This window comes from Myotis nattereri (assembly GCF_964212035.1).
Source record: "Myotis nattereri genome assembly, chromosome: 1".
Taxonomy (NCBI): domain Eukaryota; kingdom Metazoa; phylum Chordata; class Mammalia; order Chiroptera; family Vespertilionidae; genus Myotis; species Myotis nattereri.
In genome coordinates this window covers 182,388,168-182,409,357 of record NC_138075.1, presented here as the reverse complement: position 1 = coordinate 182,409,357, position 21,190 = coordinate 182,388,168, and the positions used below count along the sequence as shown (strand labels likewise).

Sequence of the window (21,190 nt, the reverse complement as noted above, 5' to 3'; positions counted from 1 at the left end):
GATCACAGCCACTGATAATGATAGAACAAACAGTTCAGGGTCACAGCAGGAATCCCTGTCATGTGTCAGAGTCTGCCCTGTTCCGGGCATTATACCACCACATCTTTTACTTCCATGTAAATATTGTTTTTTAAGTTGGGGGGAAAAAACACAACACTATTGCTTCAGCACCAGTAAAAAAAAAGAGAGAGAGAGAGGAAAAAAAGGCATAATAATTCTAAGACACTAGCACAAAATAATACATTTTAAGTTATGAATACTTTCACAACTAGTGAGTACTGCTTCAAGTTTTACTGGAGAGCATTCAAGGATAGTTTATTTCAAAATAGAGTGTACAAGACAGGGTATCTTTAATTAAAATTTCACATAAAAAGAAAAAAGTTTGCAGGGCACTATTTATAAGTAACACCACAATTAATTGGGCATCATATCATATCTCTGTAAAGAATAGGCAAGCAATGTGTCACTTTAGTAACATTTTTTCCTGGTCTTTCACTTTCTGTATTCTCTTTTCTTGATTTCTTATCATTGAAGACATTGCTGAAAATGTTGATAAGACAAAGTTAGAATAACAACATTTACTGAGGCTTTAATTCTATTATGTGCTTTTTAAAAGGTCAGCTTGCTACTGTAGAATACATGCATTGTGAGCTCAAGAAGTTCTTAAAAATGCAAAGTAGTATATTTTTGAAAAGATATGTTATGGAACAGAGCTAAGGATAAATCTATAAATCTCGACTAGTTTAGTTATTTTAATGAGCATAATTATTATGATAGAAGGAATGCATACTATTGTTAATAATCTGAACACCTCAGAAGTGTACAGAGATGCAAGTCAGTCTGTCTCTCTGCTCCCTGCACCTGTTGAGCCCACTCTCTTGAGGTCATCGCTGTAAACAGTCTGGTGAATATCTTCATGCGCACCTGTGCGCGCGCGCACACACACACACACTCACACACACACACTCACACACACTCACACACACTCACACACACACACTCACACACACTCACACACACACACACACTCACACACACACACACTCACACACACACACTCACACACACACACACGGAAATGTACATAAACGGAAATGTAGTATAACTTGTTCTGTAGCTTGCTTTATTCACTTAACAAAATGTTAACATCTTCCCAGTTCAGCTCACAGTTTGTTATGACTGCACAGTATTCCATTATATGGATGTACCAATATGGTAATAAACACATTTTTAAAAGTTGCTTTCTTAGTTTTGTTTTTAAACAATGTTACAGGAAATACTTTTGTAAACCAACCTTAGTGCATTTGTAGAATTACTTCTTATAGAAAAAATGGTTAGAAATGGAATTTCTGGGCCAAGGCATATGTATGTGCACTTTAAATTTTGACAAATGCTCCCCAAATTCTCTAAAACATATTTGTTTCATAATTTCCAAGAGACATCCCATCCAGACAATGTATCCAATATAAAGGTCTTTATATATTTTTAAACAAATGCAACAAGTCTCTCATTTGAACTATTAAATGGTGGCATTACTCAAATAAACCCAGTAACATAAATCAAAGTGTGATAAAAGTGGAGCCAAGGAGATACTGCACCTTCTTTGAAAAGCTCACAATAACTTAAAATCAAACATTTTCTGATATTTTTCTCCACAGGGTCTGGTGTCATTATAAGGGATCTGGAACCTTTTTTAATAATAACTTGGTAAAACATGTGGATTTCAGAGTTAGAAATTACGGAGATCAAGTCCCAGCTCTGCTACTCATGTGACTTAGGCTTTATTGACTGTGATCTTACTTGTAGTTTCAAGTGACATAACATTAGTGCCCAACGTCCCAGTTGTTGTGAGGTTCACATGGAGAAAACATCAGTAAAGCTCTGGGAACAGGGCCTGCCACAGAGCTGGAAAATGCTCAATAAATGCTAATAGCAATGATGATTATTAGCAAAGTTAAATTTATTTTATAAGGATTTGTTCTTAGAAAAATATCCTTCATCTGCATCTTACTTCTCTAGAGCTGGGAAGATAGAATAACGTGTATACTTCAAAATGAACTTCCCTCTGAAAAGAGGCTCCAGGATTCATGAACTTATGTCAGAAAAGCATAGAGCGAGATAGCCCTCCCAAGCCCACGGAACATATCCCAATCCTCCCCTATGCTCAGGAACATCCACTTAGCACTTAATGCCTAAGTGTTGCCTGTGATGTGCAGAGTACAATAACGTCTCATCCAAACAGCTGTAGGGTATTTACCAGTGGTTTGTTTTTTATGTGGCCTAGTCTCTTTTTCTTTCTTTAAGGTGGAAGAGTTATTAGTGAAGCAGTGAGAGAGAGAGGGCTGCTCCACAGACACAGCAGCCTGTGGCAGAGTCGCGTACAGTCCATGCTAACCAAAGCCCTGTGTAGGCTGTGCACTGCTATTTTTTTTCTGGCTACTGATCGCAGTCATGCCCTAGCTATTGCCACACAAATGCTTATCCACAGTAGAGCAGGACTACAGTGACCTGCCTAAGGTCACACAATTAATCCAGGGGTTGGTCAGGGTTCAGACCCTTATATGTTGCTTAAGACTGCAATTCAGGATGCTTTACAGCGGGCCAATAGATAGGAGGCTTCACCTGAAGGGAAGGGGAGTATTCTTTGGAGCAAGGAAGATTTCGCCAAATGTGCACTATACCTTGGTTCTTCAGCTGTAAATCTTCCACCAGAGTTTGCAAGCTTTCCAGTCTGTTCTGAAGCTTCCTGCATGTTTTTCCTGTGGTTTCTATTGGCTGAGACTGTGAAGCTATTAGAAAATTGCTTAGATGTGATATTAAAAATCTATTTAATATATATTTTAGAAATCTTCCAATTACAGGTTAAACAACCGTTCCTTTCAAATAATGAAAACCTTAACCTATGAAAACCTATTTTAAAATAAAGAAGTGTCTTATCTAAATACTGCAATGCTAACTTATTTTATTTTGTTTTAAACCAAGTTGATTTACTCTTATGTAACTACACAGCATTAAATGGGATGAGTGAGAGAAATACTTTTTGTTTAATGATATATTCTGCATTGTAAATGACAGCTTTTCATAACAAACCTTAGAGTTCCATTAACTTAGAGTTTGGAAGAGCATGATTTAATACTGACACTGGCAACATTCCTGAAGGTCTGTGAGGCCAAGTGCGCATTTAACTGCTGTCACCTGAATGAGGGAGGGGTTATAAGATGGAAGAAGGCAGCCTGATGCTCACCTGGCTGCAGTGAGCCGAGAATAAATGTGGCAGGAGTAACTGAGGAGGGGCGAGGTCAGTGATGGCGAACCTATGACACGAGTGTCAGAGGTGACACGCGAACTCATTTTTTGGGTTGATATTTCTTTTTTAAATGGCATTTAAATATATAAAATAAATATAAAAAATATAAGTCTTTGTTTTACTATGGTTGCAAATATCAAAAAATTTCTATATGTGACATGGCTCCCAAGTTAAGTTAGGGTTTTTCAAAATGCTGACACGCCGAGCTCAAAAAGTTCGCCATCACTGGGCTAGGTACATGCAAGCTATTCTCTAATAAAGATGCTAAGTTTTGTCAATCTCTAAAAAATATTCAATTGGCAATCTCAAGATTTTAATTTTATCTTAGTCTCTGATGCGACAATTTGCCTAGTTTACCCCTTGCCAGTGGGAATGATACCCGAGAGCCTGGGTCCTCTGACTCACTGTCACACAGGATGAAAAACACTTCAGGTCCAAGTCAACATTTATTTATTTAACATCCACTTATTATCAGACACTTATTCTAAATCAAACATTTTCCCATCTGTCTTAGCACACACACAAAAAGAACTTAGAATAAAAAATGAGAACATTCTGGTAAGTTTGCATGATAGACCCTTGCATTTACAAAGGCACAGACAGAAGAGGGCTGGGATTTCAGAGAATGTAAATAAGAGAAGTCACAACATTGAAAAGAAGACCCAAAATCTTATTACAAATAGAAAAAATCATTATTTGTGACAGAGAAAGAAAGAGATAATATTTACGTATGTCTATGTATATTTACTAAGGGGTGTGTGCATGTGTGTATACACAATAGCTATTATTTAAATCAGACCCACTTACGTTGCACAGCTAGCTAGCAGAACTTGCATATAAGAACACCAAATAAAATCTTATTCTGATTATAAAAAGGAACTTTCCGTTTACCAGAGCAGGGAAATCATTTAATCTCATCGGTGATATCAGGTGATTCTTACCTTTAACAGAGTCAGCTGAATGGATAGTTTTGGCGGACCTGTATGGAGATGTGGAACATATGGAACCTTCAGCCGAACTAGTTAGGAGGGAGTGAACCGGAGACTTCTTAGGAGAAGAATGGAATGACCGAGTAGCTGAATTTTTCACAGATGGATTGACTAAAATTTTGCAAGAACAAAAGAAAAAGCACAGATTTAATTAAAAATAGTATGCCACACTTCTCAACAAGTCAAACTTTCATGAAAAATGTTTCCAATGATGGGGGGAGGGAGAAAGGATGTCCTATACCCAGGGCTTGAGGTAGAACCCACAGGTCTGGACAATGGAGGCACAGACCAGCATGATTCATACAGCATGACTGCACAAACCAAACAGGTTCTTCTATATAAAGAAAACCGTATCTCAACATATCGATAAAACCTGCTAAAAAGCAAACAAACAAAGACAAAAACAATCTTAAAGCTGCCAGAAGGGCAAAAAAGACAAATTACATTTAAATGAGCAACAATTAAATTTAGAGTTCACCTCTTCATAGAAACAATGGAATATTTTCTAAGTGAAGGAAAAATGTCAACCCTAGAATTCTATACTCAGCAAAAGATATTCTTCAAAAATGAGCATAAATTGGGGGGCAGGAGGTAGGGGGTAAGAGATCAACTAAAGGACTTGTATGCATGCATATAAGCATAACCAATGGACATAAGACACTGGGGGATAGGGGAGGCTGGGGGACTGTCTAGGGCGGGGGGATAAAATGGACACATATGTAATACCCTTTGTAATACTTTAAGCAATAAAAAAAAAAATGAGCATAAAGACAAGTTCAGAAAAACAGAAACTGAGAAAATGTGTTCCCAGAAGACTTACATTAAACGGAACATTAAAGGCCTAAGTGAAACAATATCAGATAGAAGATAAAGTGTAACTATGCGGGCTTATTTAAATGAATATTAACCGTACAAAACATGAAAGCTATCCATTGTGGTATTTACATTTATAATGAAAATATGTGATAATAATTGAATATAAGTTGGAAGAACAGTGAATGGAGTTAATGTATTCTAAAGTACTCAAAATGTATAAGAAAAGGTAAAAGCACTCATTTATATTAATCTAATAAGGCAAGGATATATCTTGTATTCTCTTGCATAAAACAATAATAAAAACATATAAGTGAAGTAAACAAAGAAATTGCTAAATTTCAAATGCTTTTTTTCTTCAAATATTAGTTCTTAAAAGATTTATCACAAGTTAAAGATTATTTATAAATTGAGTTTGTATTTATTAAAGAATATTTTATTTTGATTTTATATATACTTCTCTATAAGAGAAGATACAAAAACTTATCTTTTCTCGTATCTCGTTCACCTCACATCTCAATTTTGCCTATTTACATTATCACTGTCCAGATTTACAGCTATACTTTTGTTGAATAACCATCATTTTCAGTTTAATTTTTCCCATTTATCTTGTCTTTCATAGAAATACCGATTATGTGTCTATTTGCCCATTTGCCCTTGCCTTCTAAATCTAACATGTTTTCTATAATTATTTTTTATCTTTCTTAGTGTTAAATATTCCTTTTGTGTAAATTTTCTCTAGGGGGTCTATCATGTTTGTGAGTATGATTTCAGTCATATATATATATTTAATACGCTTTCCTTTGTACCATTTTTTTTCTTTTCCTTTTTTCTTTTTATTGTTTTTTAATCCTCACCCAAGGATATTTTTTCCAATGAATTTTAGAGTGAAAGGGGAGGAGGAAGTGGGGGGAGAGAGAGAGAGAGAGAAAGAGAGAGAGAGAGAGAGAGAGAGAGAGAGAGAGAGAGAGAGAGAGAGAGAGAATCATCAACGTGAGAAAGACACATTGCTTCCTGCATTCGCCCTAATGGGGCCTGGGATCGCATCTGCAACCGAGTTGCATGCCCTTGACCAGAAATCAAGCCTGCGACCCTTCGGTCTGTGGACCGATGCTCTAACCACTTAGCAAACTGGACAGGGCTTCTTTTCCATTTTTAGTCTCAGTTATGCCGTTTTGATTTTCAACAGATTCTGTTATCTTTCAATCTCTTCCCCATCTCCTTATATTTACTGGTATAAAGAACATTTTGTCTATAAGTCTTTGGAAATTATATGGAGAACCATCTGTCCCAATTCTTCTCCTTTTCCTTTCATCAATGCTGTAAGTATTAATTCAGCACCTGCTATGCTCCAGGGAGGTTCTAAGTGCCTGGGAGATAGATCAGGCAACCAACCTCTTAGAGACATCTGCCCTTGTGCAGCTTTTGTCTAGCAGGAATGACACACAATGAACAACATAGATTAGTCCGTTATATAGCATATTAAAATATGTGCAAGCTAATAAAAGAAAAAATAAGGGTCTCTAGGAGTATGGGAGGGTAACATTTTTAAATAAGATTGTGAGAGTCTCATTGGGAAAGTGACATTTGAGCAAAGGCTCCAAAGGTAGTGAGGGGTTAGCAATGTGGAGGAACGGTGGTGGAAAGGCCCTGACCAGAAACTGGCTGGGATGTTCAAGAACAATTCAAGGATGGATGAAGCAGATTTGGAAAAGGGGGAGAGTAGGAATGAGACCAGAGACTTCACAGGGGTGTACAGGCTACTGTAACAGTGTTAGTCTGTATCCTCGTGGAAACAGGGAGCCACTGTAGGGTGTTAGGCAGCCCGTTCCAGTGCTTTCATTGGAAACTCACCTGTAGAGGGGAATGTGAAGCAGCTCGAGGGATCTTCCAGCTCTCCTGCATGCAATGCGACTGGCTCTCTGGAAGCATAAGAATGGCCATGCAAACACTCCATTTCAAAAACAGGGCTAATCTTGGTGGACAGAAGCAAGCTAATGCAGGCAAAAGTGAGGGCTTAAATATGAACTCAAGGTGGCAGTCCCTACCCTAACCTGCCAAAGCCCTAGGAAACCCTGTGAGGGAGACCCAAAGTTGCACTCTATGCATTCAGTGCCCAGGAACATTTTGCAAAATGAAAATGTAATAGTATATAATCCTAGCTAGAAAATTCACTTTTGTGTAATAGGAGCTATAAAATCCAAATCTTTCTCTCATGGATTCTAAGACTTATTTAAAAAAGAATAAAAGAAAAAGAAAAAAATCTCTCTTAGCAATAGTAGTATCACTTTACAAAAGTATCAGATTTATTTAAATCAGTAAGTTGAAAAATCCACAGAGCTCTGTGGGTTGGGTATCCATAGGAGAATATTATGGCAGCAGTTCTGAAGGTGGTTCCCTTGCAGGGTTTGTGAGGTCAATAAGTCTTTGGAAATTTTCACTATAATACCAAGACATTTGCTTTTTAACTCTCAATCTCTTACAAGTGTACAGTGAGTTTCACAGAGGCTCCATGACATCTGACATCATAGCCAAGTAAATGCAGATGCAAACAGGAGAATCCAGCTATCTTTTTAAAGCCATGCATTAAATTGTGAAGCAACACCTTCTCAATGATTGTTTGTTTGAAAATATAGTTATAATAAAATAAATTATTATGGCAACATGCAATACACTTTGTTATTTTTAAACTAAAGGCCCAGTGCCTAAAATCTGTGCACTGGGGGTGGTGGAGGGGGGAGCTCCCTCAGGCTGGCCTTCGCCCTCTCGCATTCCGGGACCCCTTGCTCCTTACCACCCACCTGATCGCTCCTTACCGCTCAGCTTGCTGTTCCTTAGCGCTGCCATGGAGGTGGAAGAGGCTCCTGCCACCACCGCTGTGCTCACCAGCTGTGAGCTCAGCTTCTGGCTGAGCGGCACTCCCCCTATGGGAGCGCATTGACCACGAGGGGGCAGCTCCTGCATTGAGCATCTGCCCCCTGGTGATCAGTGCGCATCATAGTGACCAGTCGTTCTGCTTGTTCCGGTCGTTCTGCTGTAATGGTTGCTTAGGCTTTTATTATATAGATACAGTGGGGCCTTGACTTACGAGTGTCCAGACTAATGAGTTTTTTTGAGATACGAGCTGTCTCTCAGCTGATTTTTTGCTTTGCGTTGCAAGCTCAAAAAAATTCGGGTTAGGAGCCAGCTTCAGATACCCCACCGCTAGTTGGCGCAGTGAACATCACAGTGATTTGATATATGAGTAATTTGAGTTATGAGCTCCGTCATGGAAAGAATTAAACTCGTAAGTCAAGGCCCCACTGTAGATGGAACTACCTAACAGTCAATGTGACCCCCTAAGGGGTCCTGGATTGTGAGAGGACACAGGCCAGGCCGAAGGACCCTACTGGTGCATGATTGGGGCCAGGGAGGGAAACAGGGGGTTGGCCAGCTGGTGAGGGACCGCGGGAGGGCTCCAGGGCATGTCCGGCCCGTCTTGCTCAGTCCTGATCAGCTGAATCAGTCCTGATTGACTGGTAGCAGCAAGCTAACATATCAGTCGGAGCGTCTGCTCCCTGGTGGTCAGTGCACATCATAGCGAACGATTGAGCGGCCTTAGCATATAATTAGCACATTACACTTTGGTTGAATGGACGACTGGATGACCAGACACTTAGCATATTAGGCTTTTATTATATAGGATAAATAAATATCAGTATCTTAACACATTGCAGACAGATCATGAGAATTCTCCACTTCATATTACACAGTGTTTACAAAGTGTCATACTTTAAAAAGGTATTAGCTTGTAGTGGGATCACTGGGTCAAATGGGAGTTCCATTTTAAACTTTTTGAGGAAACTCCATACTGTCTTCCATAGTGGCTGCACCAGTCTGCATTCTCACCAGCAGTGCACAAGTGTTCCTTTTTCTCCACATCCTCTCCAGCACTTGTCGTTTGTTGATTTGTTGATGATAGCCATTCTGACAGGTGTGAGATGGGACCTCATTGTTGTTTTGATTTGCATTTCTCGGATGATTAGTGACTTTGAGCATGTTTTCATATGTCTCTTGGCTTTCTGAATGTCCTCTTTTGAAAAGTGTCTACTTAAAAAGTGTCTATTTAGATCCTTTGCCCATTTTTTGATTGGATTGTTTATCTTCCTTTAGTTAAGTTATATGAGTTCCCTATAAATGTTGGAGATTAAACCCTTATCGGTGATAACATTGGCAAATATGTTCTCCCATGCAGTGGAATTTCTTGTTGTTTTGTTGATGGTTTCTTTGACCCAGTGATCCCACTTCTAGGAATATATACCAAGAAAACAGAAACTCCAATCAGAAAGGATATATGCACCCCTATGTTCATAGCAGCACAATTTACCATAGCTAAGATCTGGAAACAGCCTAAGTGCCCATCAGAAGATGAATGGATTAGAAAACTGTGGTACATCTACACAATGGAATACTATGCTGCTGTAAAAAAGAAGGAATTCTTACCATTTGCAACAGCATGGATGGAACTGGAGAGCATTATGCCAAGTGAAATAAGCCAGTCAATGAAAGAAAAATACCACATGATCTCACTCATTTATGGATAATTAAGACCATTATAAACTGATGAACAAAAATAGATACAGAGGCAGAGCAACATCGAACAAACTGTCAAACTACAGCGGGAAGGCCGGGGAGGATTGGAGGGGTGGGTAAAAGATCAATCGAAGGACTTGTATGCATGCATATAAGCATAACCAATGGACACAAGACACTGGGGGGTATGAGAGGCTAGGGGAAGATCAAGGGGAGAACAAAAAAAGGAGACATATATAATACTCTGTAATACTTTAAGTAATAAAACAATTAAAAAAAGATATTAGCTTGTAAGAACATGTAATAAATAACTTAAAAATGCAATGGGGATTTAATTTTAAAGCGTGCTTTTAACATTATGTAAAACGTGTTTTGTACTCATTCAATAGAAACTTATCTGACCACTGGGTAAAGCAAGCAATAACACTACTGGTCTGCAATGTGTTAACATTTAAAAATGCTTAAATTAAAATTTACTTTCCAATACTTAAAATGGCAATAGTAGAAATAGCCCAGATAAACAAAAGCTCTTTGGAATCCTCAATGATATTAGTGAGTGCAAAGGGGTTCTGAGACCAATAAGTTTGAGAATAGCTATGTTAGGAAAAAAGCCCTGGAAAGGAAGGCCATGGCTACATTGTGTGTGTCTTAACGACCAGGTTAAAGAGTTGCTCAATGCAGTAGGCAGTGGGGAACCTTTGAAGTTTGGGGCTGGGCAACAGATATAGTCTGGGGTGTGCTTTAGGCAGACGGATTTGAAATTGATGCATAGAAGTGACTGGAACATGCAAGAGAGCAGAGACTGAAAAACATCCACACTAAACACTGCAGAGGCCACCACAATAGTCCGTCAAGAAAGGCCGAAGGCCTAGGCTGAACAATGGCTGCCAAACATAGCTGTATCCGAATGCCAAGAACCTACTGATGTTACCTTATATGGCACAGAGGTTTTGCAGATGTGGTCACATTCAAGATTTCGAGATGGGGAGACTATCTGGATTATCTGGATTATTTGGATGGGCCCTGAATGCCATCATAATATTTTTCTGAGTAGGAGGCAGGGGGAGATTTTATATAGAGAGAAGATGATAGGACAGTCTCAGCAGAAAGAGACTGAGGATGCTATGCTGTGAGCTGTGAGGATGGATGAAGGAGCCACAGGCCAGAGTGCAAGAAAGGAAGCTCTAGAAGCTGGAAAAAAGGTCAGGAAATGAATTAACCCTGGGAGCTTCTGGAGGCTTGTGGCCCTGACAACATTTGACTTCAGATCAATAGAACTGATTTAAGACTTCAGGCCTCCAGATAAATTTGTATTGTTTTAAGCTACTAGTTTTGTTACAGCAGCCACGGGAAATTAATACAGTTTGAGGGGATATTGCAAGAAGAAAATGGATGTGAGAGCTGTTTTAGAGTCAAAATTATTAAGATTTGGTGACTAGACAAATGAGACAAGAGAGAAAGAAGAATCAATGATAATGTTAAGACTGAAGCACAGGTGCCCTGGGAAAGCAATTGTGCCAACAAAAGTGTGAGCTGGAGGGGAATGGTGTTGTGGAATGGCCATCTTTATTTGTTCACTAGAGGCCCAGTGCACGAATTTATGCACCCGTGGGGTATCTCAGCCTGGTCTGTGGGATTGGGCCGAAATAGGCTCTCTGACATCCCCCAAGGGGTCCCAGATTGTGAGAGGGTGCAGGCGAGGCCGAGGGACCCCACTGGTGCACTATTGGGGCTGGAAAGGGACATGTGAGGTTGGCCAGTCAGGGAGGGACCGTGGGAGGGCTCCAGGGCATGTCTGGCACATCTCGCTCAGTCCCAATAGGCCGGACACCAGCAGCAAGCTAACCTACCAGTTGGAGCATCTACCTCCTGTTGGTCAGTACACATCATAGCTACTGGTCGACCGGTCAACTGTCTGCCCCCTAGTGGTCAGAGCATGTCACAATGACTGGTCGACTGGTCGATTCTCTGTCCCCTGGTGCACGTCATAGCAAGCAGTTGAGCAGCTGTAGCATATCATTAGCATATTACGCTTTGATTGGTTGAATAGAGACCAGTCGACCAGACACTTAGCATATTGGACTTTTATTATATAGGACTAGAGGCCCAGTGCACAAAAATTTGTGCACTCAGGGGGGGGGGGGGCCCTCAGCCTGGCCTGTGCCCTCTCGCAGTCTGGGACTCCTCGGGGGAGGACCACCTGCTGGCTTAGGCCCGCTCCCTGGGGGGTTGGGCCTAAGCTGGCAGTCAGACATCCCTCTGGAAGCCCAAGAGCCCTCGGGGGATGTCAACTTGCCAGTGGGGAGCAGGCCTAAGCTGCAGTCGGACATCCTTAGCGCTGCTGAGGAGGCGGGAGAGGCTCCCACCACCACCGCTGTACTGGCAGCCATCAGCCTGGCTTGTGGCTGAGCAGAGCTCCCACATGTGGGAGCGCACTGACCACCAAGGGGCAGCTCCTGCATTGAGTGTCTGCCCCCTGGTGGTCAGTGTGTGTCATAGTGACCAGTCATTCCCAGTCTTTCTGCTGTTAGGGTCAGTTTGCATATTACCCTTTTATTATATAGGATAGAGGCCTGGTACATGGGTGGGGGTTGGCTGGTTTGCCCTGAAGGGTGTCCTAGATCAGGGTGCGGGTCCCGCTGGGGTGCCTGGCCAGTCTGGGTGAGGGGCTGATGGCTGTTTGCAGGCCAGTCAAGCGCCCCCCAGTGGGGACCCTCACCCCATGGAGGTTTAGCCAACCTGGGTGAGGGGCTGATGGCGGTTTTCAGGCTGGCCACACCCCCTTTAGGGTGGGGGGGTCCTCACTGGGGTCCCTGGCCAGTCTGGGTGAGGGCTGAAGGCCATTTTCAGGCTGGCCAAGCCCCCTGTTGACGGAAGCTCCCAGCCTCTCCTTTTTTTCTTTTATTTTTTATTCTGAGATTTATTTACCTTCTATAATTAAAACTTAGTAGCCCTGAGTGGAGCTCAGAGCTAGCCAGGGAGGGTGGGAAGCTTGGCTTCCTCCATTGCCAGGGGCAACCCAAGCCTCCTGCTCACTCCACCTCCGTGGCCATGGCCAGCTGAAAGCAGGTATGTGGGGTTTCTTTATCTTCTATAATTGAAACTTTGTTGCCTTGAGTGGAGGCTACAGCTGGCCATGGCAGGCGGGAAGCTTGGCTTCCTCCGTCACTGGAGCAACCAAGTGACGCTCGCTCCAGCTCGGTGGTTGCCGGCCGCCATCTTGGTTGGGTTAATTTGCATATAGTCACTCTGATTGGCTCGTGGACGTGGCTTAAGGCATAGCGAAGGTATGGTCAATTTGCATGTTTGTCTTTTATTAGATTAGATTATAGTCTTTGGGTCATTGTTTCATTTACTGAAACATCCATATGGAAATGGGGAAAAAAGGAGCTAGATATTATGAAGCCTATATTTGAAACCTTCTTTAGGGCATTATGTTGCTTATCTATATATATAAAAGCCTAAGAGACCGGTCGACCAAACAACCGGTTGACGGGTCACTATGACAGGCACTGGCCACTAGGGGGCAGATGCTCAATGCAGGAGCTGCCCCCTTTTGGTCAGTGCACTCTCACAGCCAACCTTTTATGGTGGGCCAACCTCCCGCAGCACGCCCATCCCCTAGGCAGGCCAGCACTGATAGGCCCCGATCAACCCTGATCACTGGCCAGACCAAGAAACCCTACCTGTGCACGAATTTGTGCACAAGGCCTCTAGTTAAATTAACTTCTGAGAGATGTTGCTTTTAGTCAGATTAATTCAAGCACAAATACCAGAGTTACTTGTTCCTTTTTTATTCTGCTCTGGGTATGTGGAATATATTGGTTTAGTTTATATGGCTACAGAAGTTTCTGGATTAAGAAACATTACTATAAGATCTTGATTAAAGAAAAGGTGCTGCACCTACAGTGAAATACTGAGGTAAACAGCAATTGTGATATTCTTTCTCACTTATTTGCGAGTTTAAAACATGGCCAATTTGCCAAAACCGGTTTGGCTCAGTGGATAGAGCACTGGCCCGCAGACTGGAGGGTCCCTGGTTCAATTCCGGTCAAGGGCATGTACCTTGGTTGTGCGCATATCCCCAGTGAGAGATGGGCAGGAGGCAGCTGATCGATGTTTCTCTCTCATCGATGTTTCTAACTCTCTATCTCTCTCCCTTCCTCTCTGTAAAAAATCAATAAAATATATTTTTTAAAAAACATAACAAAAAAAAACCATGGCCAATTTGCCATAGCATGGAGCATTATAATGCAGTTTTAATTTTCTAGTTATGCATCATACTTTTCAGAGCTCTGTTAAATACTTAAAAATCACTTCTTCCCATTTGAACACAGGAAGGGACTAGGGCAGTGATGGTGAACCTTTTGAGCTCAGCGTGTCAGCATTTTGAAAAACCCTAACTTAACTCTGGTGCCGTGACACATATAGAAATTTTTTGATATTTGCAACCATAGTGAAACAAAGACTTATATTTTTGATATTTATTTTATATATTTAAATGCTATTAAACAAAGAAAATTCAACCAAAAAAATGAGTTCGCGTGTCACCTCTGACACGCGTGTCACAGGTTCGCCATCACTGGACGAGGGCCTGCTTTTCCTCACCATTCTCTCTTCTTTACAAACAAATCACTGCTGCAGGAAGCAGACTGTTCTAGTCTTGGAAAAACTACAGCAGAGCTTTGCTTAGTTCAGGGAAGCAGCCTTCTGTGCCCATGCCCAGGATTAGGCTCTTTCCCTGGCAGGTCAGTCCAGGTTCCTGGAGTTTAGGCGCATGCTAGACCTGAGTTCAAATGTGTCTCTACTATTTATAAGCTGTATGATCTTGGCAAGTTGCTTAAGCAATCTGAGTCTTTATTACTAACCTATACATGGGGATAATAATGCCTATGTCATAGGTTAGGTAGACTTAATGTAGTAAGTCTGAAATAGCCCCAAAACATAAAAATATGCAATAGATAGCTGCAGATATTATTAATAGGAACAATACAGTGTTACACACCAGGTGAGAAGTAAAATCAAATCTCATTTCCTTTAGGTTAACAGGAAGATATACTTAGAAAGATTCAAGTTCATTGTATATTGATCAAGTGTGGGGAAGCACGGGACTTGGTTGGAATGTCTGTAAGGAGGATTCTCTGAAAGGTCGGGGGCCTGGGGGGCAGTGGGGGAGCTTGCCAAAGGCGGCAGCCCCTACCTTGACTTTTCCAAACAAGTCCGACCCCCCAGGTATTTTACTAGAATCTTTATGTTTAGACTTTAAAATGTCATTGCTTAGCGGTAACCGGTTTGGCTCAGTGGATAGAGCATCGGCCTGCGGACTAAACGGTCCTGGGTTTGATTCCGGCCAGGGGCATGTACCTTGGTTGCGGGCACATCCCCAGTAGGGAGTGTGCAGGAGGCAGCTGATTGATGTTTCTTTCTTTTTTTTTTAAAAAAAATATATTTTATTGATTTTTTACAGAGAAGAAGGAAGAGAGATAGAAACATCGATGAGAGAGAAACATCGATCAGCCGCCTCCTGCACATCTCCTACCGGGGATATGCCCGCAACCCAGGTACATGCCCCCGACCGGAATCGAACCCGGGACCTTTCAGTCCGCAGGCTGACGCTCTATCCACTGAGCCAAACCGGTTTCAGCGATGTTTCTTTCTCATCGATGTTTCTAACTCTCTATCCCTCTCCCTTCCTCTTTGTAAAAAAAAAATCAATAAAATATATTTAAAAAATAAAAAAATAAAATAAAATGTCCTTTCTTAAAGGACGCATGTGTTTTCTCAAGAATGCTTACCCTGCTGATAGTAACTAATAATTAATTTTAGTTCAAACTGTTGTTACAATAAAAGCCAAAGGAGACAGGCGAACAGGACTACTTGGTGGCGATAGCCAAGTAGTCCCTTAGCCTCTCTTTCACAGAAACATGTGTCAGAGTAATCATTCATCCGTCGTTCAGGGTCTGCCAGTCAGCCCCGGCAATCAAGTAGCAGGGACAGTAAGAAAATATTTATAATATGTCTTAATGTATTCACTAAACAAATATTCACTGAATGGCCACTATGTGGCAGGTGCTTGGTACTGAAGACACGGCAATGAATGAGCCTCTGTTCAACCGGAAATTAAACAGTAGGATTCATTCTCATATTCTTATAAAAGGGCTTTGATATCTCTATTATTTATAGTTGGTAAAAATAGAAAAGAAAAAGTAAGCTTTTTCCCAGGCAGTCGGTCAATAAACAGACCTTAGATTGTAAGCAACTTGAGGACAGGCCCCTATCTGTCTTGCTCACTGTCAGTCTCAGGACCTAGCACAGAGTGTGGCACATCATGGGCCATTAGTGATCTCCTGAGTTAATGAATGAACAGGAGTAAAGAGGATATTTTGAAAGTCAGGGCTGGTAAGATCATTTCTTACCTGCTGAAAGTCTCACTTGATTTGCTGCCTTCGGTGGAGTCCCTTAATGAGTTGCTGCCTCTGTTGGAAGGGGGATGGGGAAATTAAAGACTATACAATGTTATTTTAACTTAGCGATAAAACAAAATTGTTCCTCTGAACATTGCTGTTAGATAAGCACAGACTCAAAAGAATGATATTGGGGCACTGGCTTTTCTGGGTGGAGGAAACAGTATGGAGAAAAAGTTGGAGACAAAAAGAAATGGGAATCAGGAATAGTCTGTCTAGATTAAGCAGGCTGGTGACTGAGATGCTTAAATGTCAGCCTGAGGGATCATGTACTTAGTGCAGCAGAAAGTGAGGAATTGCGGAAAAACTGCAAGCAATGGCCCGTGTCTAAAATGAATAACAAATTAATATTAGCTTTTTTTTCTCTTATAGCTAAAGTCATTTCTCAGAAGTTGTCCTTAATTAGGGGTCATGGATTTCATTTCCTTATGCTCTTTTTATGATTCTACTTAAAAATTCAGCTATTCAATTATTGATGAAAATAGGATTGTTTTCAGTGAGGTTCTTATAATCCTACAGTGCAGTGGTTCTCAACCTTCCTAATGCCGCACGACCCTTTAATACAGTTCTTCATGTTGTGGTGACCCCCAACTTCATTGTTACAAATTGAACATAATTAAAGCATAGTGATTAATAACAAAAACAATATGTAATTCTATATGTGTTTTCCGATGGTCTTAGGCAACCCCTGTGAAAGGGTCGTTCGACGCCCAAAGGGGTCGCGACCGACAGGTTGAGAACCGCTGTTCTAGTGAGATTGTTATCATTTACTTCCAGACTGCCTTCCTCTCAAAAGTGATGCAAGCCATTGTAAATATGTGGCACACAAGTTTTGTTACATGGTAAACAGTAGCAAAAATTAAAATAAGCAAAAGCATGCCTATTAAATGATCTCTAGAAAGTAAATTATTGTAGTACATTTAATTGAAATCCTTTTTTAGTTTCAGTTAAACAATGTAACAGCTCTCTTTCGATGAGCTCAAAATGCCCATCAATTCCCATGTAAACTATCAAAACAGAATTACCAAATTACCTAGTCACATATAAAATTCTTAGACAATTATCTAAATTCAGAATCTCAGATTCTTCTTACCTATGGCACATCTCTAATCTCAGGCTTGATTCAGTAATGCAATCTCTTACTCTACCATCTCTGTATAGATAAATATAACTCTCAGTTAATTACACAAAGAACAATTTCCAGATTCCATGTATTTTTAGAACAAACATTGCTCATATGTATTTAATTCTTCTTTAAGGCACAACAGTAGATTTTAGGCTTCCAAACAAAATTTGCTAAGTTCATCAACTCAAAAATGCTTTTTCGTCCCATGGACTCTTAAAAGTTTCAGACAGAGTTTATGCTTTGGTGAAAAGGTCATTTGTAGGATTATAGCAAACGAACATAAATTCTCTAATGGCAGGGACCAAACATATTCATATTCAATACACTATAATATAGTCAAGCCCACAATGGCTGAAGTGATGAAAATCCCACCAGGGAAGTCATGGCAACCTTGTGGAATGATTAGTGCTGGGCACCAGGGGCTCTAACTTTTACTTCTGGCTTTGCCTCTTTGCTTCCTAGGAGGAAGCAACTCAGTCTGTTCCTAAATTTATTCATTTGTTAAATGAGCTTAATAATCTGCCCTGGCTTAGAAGGTATATGGAAGAGTTATGACAAAAATAACAGTGTTCTGCACATATAAGTATTCTTTGATGGAGTGGCCAATAGAATGTTTTTAATGTGTGATTCAGAGTATACAATGTTATCTTAGGTAACTGTCTGTTTCTACTAACATTTTACTATTACTATTAATAATATTAATAGCCTGGCTAGTGTGGCACAGTGGCTGAGTGTCAATTTAGGAACCAGGAGGTCGCAGTTTGATTCCAGTCAAGGGCACATGCCCACGTTGTGGGTTTGATCCTCAGTGAGGGGCATGCAGGAGGCAATCGATCAATGATCTCTCTTATCACTGAAGTTTCTATCTCTCTCTCCTTCTACCTTCCTCTCTGAAATCAATAATTAAAATGATAATAATAATATCTGTAGTAAAAATTAGGAAAATCCAACTACTATTTTGCTACTTCTGGTTAATATATACTAATTGAACATATTAAGAAACTGGAGATTGTTTATATATAAATATTATTTCAGAAAGTATTACTTTTAGATATTTATCATGAAAATGAATAATACAGTGAAAACCAGAAAATGAATATTACAATGTTGTACTAACAGCTCACATAAAATTAGTATTATAATACTAAAAATATAGTATATACCATATTAAAATGCTTTAAGTTAATCCTTTTTGGATCTAAATTGTTATTAATTTGATATAACTCATTGGTATGAATACCTAGAGAACGAAAGCCTTTCCTATTGGATTATATCTGGAGAGGTATATAGTTCCCAAGGTTCTAGTTTTCGCTTCACCTATGTGACTGTAGGCAATTGAACCTTTTGAAATGTGTGTTTTTTTCATTTGTAAAATAAATACTGCCTTGTGTTGTCTCAAACAGTTGTAATAAATAAGATTATGGATGTGAAATCTTTTGGGAACTACAAATTTACATAGAAATGCAACTTTGGGTAATGCCTCACCCTGATCACTTTTTGAATAGAGTAACTATATTATTTTCTCTCTATGTCAAGTTATTTTACTTTTGCTTAACTTACTTTTGCTTAACTCTTCCGCTTTCATATTGCTGTCCTTAGTAATGTCAAATTGAAAATTATTTAAACCTCAACCTCCTAGAGCAGTGATTTTCAGCCCTTTTCATCTGATGGCACACATAAACTTATTACTAAGATTCTGCAGCACACCAAAAAATATATTAAAACTAGAGACCCGATGCATGAAGATTCGTGCAAGAAAAGCCTTCCTTCCCCTGGCTGCTGGCACTACCTTCGCTCTGGCCAGAGCCACCTTTCCACCTTTGCACGCTGCCCAGAGGCCTGGAGTGGCCAGGGCTGGGCAGAATGCCTGCATCATCGCCATGGCGATGATGCAAGCGTCCTGGCCCAGCCACTGCCATCTTTGCCACATCAATTTGCATATTCCCTCCTTATTGGCTGGGGGCACCACCATGTTTTGTTGTGAAGTGATGGTCAATTTGCATATTCCATCTTTATTAGATAGGATTTTTACCAATCTGACAAAAAATAGGTATAATTTTGATTCATTCACACCGGATGGCTATTGCTGTGTTGGCTGTTGTCATTTTTCTATTTGACAATCTAAGAAAAAAGAGGTCAGTGCCCCCGACTAAGTAGTCTGATTGCACTTTTTAAAAATTCTTGCAGCACACTGGTCGAAAATCACTGTCCTAGAGAGTAGTACACAGACAACTTGATGGCAAACCACTGGGTGAGGAGCTTCCCCACCCTGAAGGACACTCGGTCTTACACAGCCCCAAACGTGACTCCCAGGGACGGTGCTCTCCCATCGTCCTCAGCCTTGCCCACAGGTGCAGAGGGCTCCTCGTTGATCACACTTCTCAGCTCCTGCAGAAGCTGTTTCAGGTCCCTTGTGGGGTCCTCCTTCAGGGCGTTAGGTTTCACAGAGTGCTGCAATAAAGCAATGTACAGAACAAATACACTTTGTGGGGGGTGGTTTCAGATGTGTATGCTGTTATTTCTTATTATAAAATTAATTTAACTGATAAATAGAAATTATGAAGAAGAGGAAAACAAAAATCATCAGTAATCTTGCTAGTCAGGGATAATCAATGATCAACATAGTGCCATACCTAACTTATAAATGTGTGTATACTTATTTATACGTACATGCACACATATTTACAAATTAGAATATACACATAGGAGCCAATTATACACATCTACTTTTAAACCTTTTTTATTTCTTAAAATATATTTTTATTGATTTCAGAGAGGAGAAAGAGAGATAGAAACATCAATGATGAGAATCATTGATTGGCTGCCTCCTGCACGCCTCCTCCTAGGGAACAAGCCTGCAACCCTGGGCATGTGCCCTTGACTGGAATTGAACCAGTGACCCTTCAGTCTATAGGCTGATGCTCTATCCACTGAGCCAAACCAACTAGGTCAAAACTTTCTTTGTCTTTTTAATTTAAACAGTGTAGTATGAACATCAGACAATGTCATTAAATATTAACAACTACATTCAGGCAAAATAATTTCAATACTGTTTTTAGGAAGTTTTTAAAATTTATTTTAGAGAGGGAGGAAAAGGAGAGAGAGAGAGAGAGAGAGAGAGAGAGAGAAGGAAAGAAAGAAAGAAAGAAAGAAAGAAAGAAAGAAAGAAAGAAAGAAAGAAAGGGAGGAAGGAAGAGAGAGAAAGGGAGAGATTGGATTGATTGCCTCCTGTATGCTCCCTGATAGGGATCAAACCTGAAACCTAGGTATGTACCCTGATCAAAATATGAATCTGCAAACTTTTGGTGTATGGAACGATGCTCCAAACCAATCAAGCCATCCAGCTAGGGTGATAGGAACTCTTTATTTATTGGAAACATTTTTCTAGTTTGTGATTCCTTTTAAATTTTGCTTATTGTGGTTTTGTGATTTACGCTTTAGTCAAAATTATGAATCTCCCCTTTTAATGTTTGTATATCTTGCAATTCTTTTATCAATTCATTTTTAATACTTTACTACTTAATCTATATGGGGCATATTTTGATTTCTAATACAAACAAAATATACTTTTTAAAGTTAGAAAATGAACAGTTCTAAAACATTCTTTAAATATGACTCCAGTCAGGCTGGTAAAGAAGTAACTAAGCATAAGCTCTTCCTGAAGCTACTGGAGACCATCCAAGACTCCTGCTCCCTCCCACCCCCCCGTCCTCTGACCCTTAGAATACACATTGAGGCTATTTCTAGAGGACATACATTTTCAGGCTAAAACTTCTACAAGCTCTAGGTTTCAAAGTAAGAATATAAGCTTATACTGTTGTTGTTAAACTTAAGTTTATTTTGTGTTTTGATTAGTTTTCTGTTACATTGTATGTTAGACTTTTTTCCAAAATAATGCCTAAAATTAGATCTTTAATAC

General features: G+C 40.2%; 1 protein-coding gene across 1 annotated transcript in view; it reads right to left on the bottom strand.

The window, feature by feature from the left end:
* Positions 1-278: 278 nt before the first annotated feature.
* CCDC158 (coiled-coil domain containing 158) overlaps positions 279-21,190 on the bottom strand; it is an 83,906-nt gene continuing 62,994 nt past the window's right edge. The window contains exons 20-26 of the mRNA XM_081100991.1: positions 19,562-19,722; positions 17,239-17,298; positions 16,098-16,157; positions 6,964-7,031; positions 4,249-4,407; positions 2,682-2,781; positions 279-540 (exon numbers count right to left, since the gene is read on the bottom strand). Coding sequence (XP_080957117.1) covers positions 426-540; positions 2,682-2,781; positions 4,249-4,407; positions 6,964-7,031; positions 16,098-16,157; positions 17,239-17,298; positions 19,562-19,722 — 723 coding nt within the window. The 3' untranslated portion in view covers positions 279-425. The remainder of the gene's footprint in view (positions 541-2,681; positions 2,782-4,248; positions 4,408-6,963; positions 7,032-16,097; positions 16,158-17,238; positions 17,299-19,561; positions 19,723-21,190) is intronic.